The sequence below is a fragment of the Cyprinodon variegatus genome, unplaced genomic scaffold (assembly GCF_000732505.1).
Source record: "Cyprinodon variegatus isolate N-32 unplaced genomic scaffold, C_variegatus-1.0 Scaffold625, whole genome shotgun sequence".
In the NCBI taxonomy this organism is placed as follows: Eukaryota; Metazoa; Chordata; class Actinopteri; order Cyprinodontiformes; family Cyprinodontidae; genus Cyprinodon; species Cyprinodon variegatus.
Genome location: NW_015151078.1, coordinates 339,015 through 339,743, shown reverse-complemented (window position 1 = coordinate 339,743; position 729 = coordinate 339,015). Strand labels below are relative to the sequence as shown.

Here is a 729-nt window from a genome sequence, read left to right as displayed (position 1 = left end):
CTTAAACATTGTTGCAAGGTTGGGATGTTACCCAATCTGTGTCTACAATCTAGTCGTCACTCAGTAGCTCTTGAGTCCAGTACTCAAGAGCTTCCTTCCTGTAACTTTTAGATGCATCTTTTCTCTAACACACCTGAATCGAAAGGCTCAATCCTCTCATTTAGCCCAGCAGAGGCATGGTAACGAGCCACTCATTTGACTCAGATGTGTTAAAAATGGGGTTCATCCATCGCTATATGCAGGGTTGGTTGCCTTGTTATTTGCCAAATTCACCCAGACTGTGTTTACTTAGAGATAAAAGTGAGGTACCACTGTTAAACAGACATGCTTTTAGAGTGTTGAGCACTGCACTGGTCACATGTGCCCTACTTATTTTAAAGTTATGGAAGGACCCCCATACCCCAACAATCAGAATGTGGACCGAGAAAATGACTGAAAATGTTGCTTGTGAAAAAATGTTGGGAAGAATATATTCTAATAATGAAGCAGCCATGCAACAATGGGACAGTTTTTGCACATACACTCACCGGCCACTTTATTAGGTGCTAGTAATGGGTTGGACCCCCTTTTGCCTTTAGAACTGCCTCAATTCTTCGTGGCATAGATTCAACAAGGTGCTGGAAGCATTCCTCAGGGAGTTTGCTCCATATTGACATGATGGCATCACACAGTTGCCGCAGATTTGTCGGCTGCACATCCATGATGCGAATCTCCCGTTCCACCACATCC

The 729-nt window shown here is 43.8% G+C and overlaps 1 protein-coding gene across 1 annotated transcript in view; it reads left to right on the top strand.

Annotated features, from left to right (window-relative positions):
• The first annotated feature begins 215 nt into the window (after window positions 1-215).
• mrpl37 (mitochondrial ribosomal protein L37) overlaps window positions 216-729 on the top strand; it is a 20,678-nt gene continuing 20,164 nt past the window's right edge. The window contains exon 1 of the mRNA XM_015393122.1: window positions 216-243. Coding sequence (XP_015248608.1) covers window positions 216-243 — 28 coding nt within the window. The remainder of the gene's footprint in view (window positions 244-729) is intronic.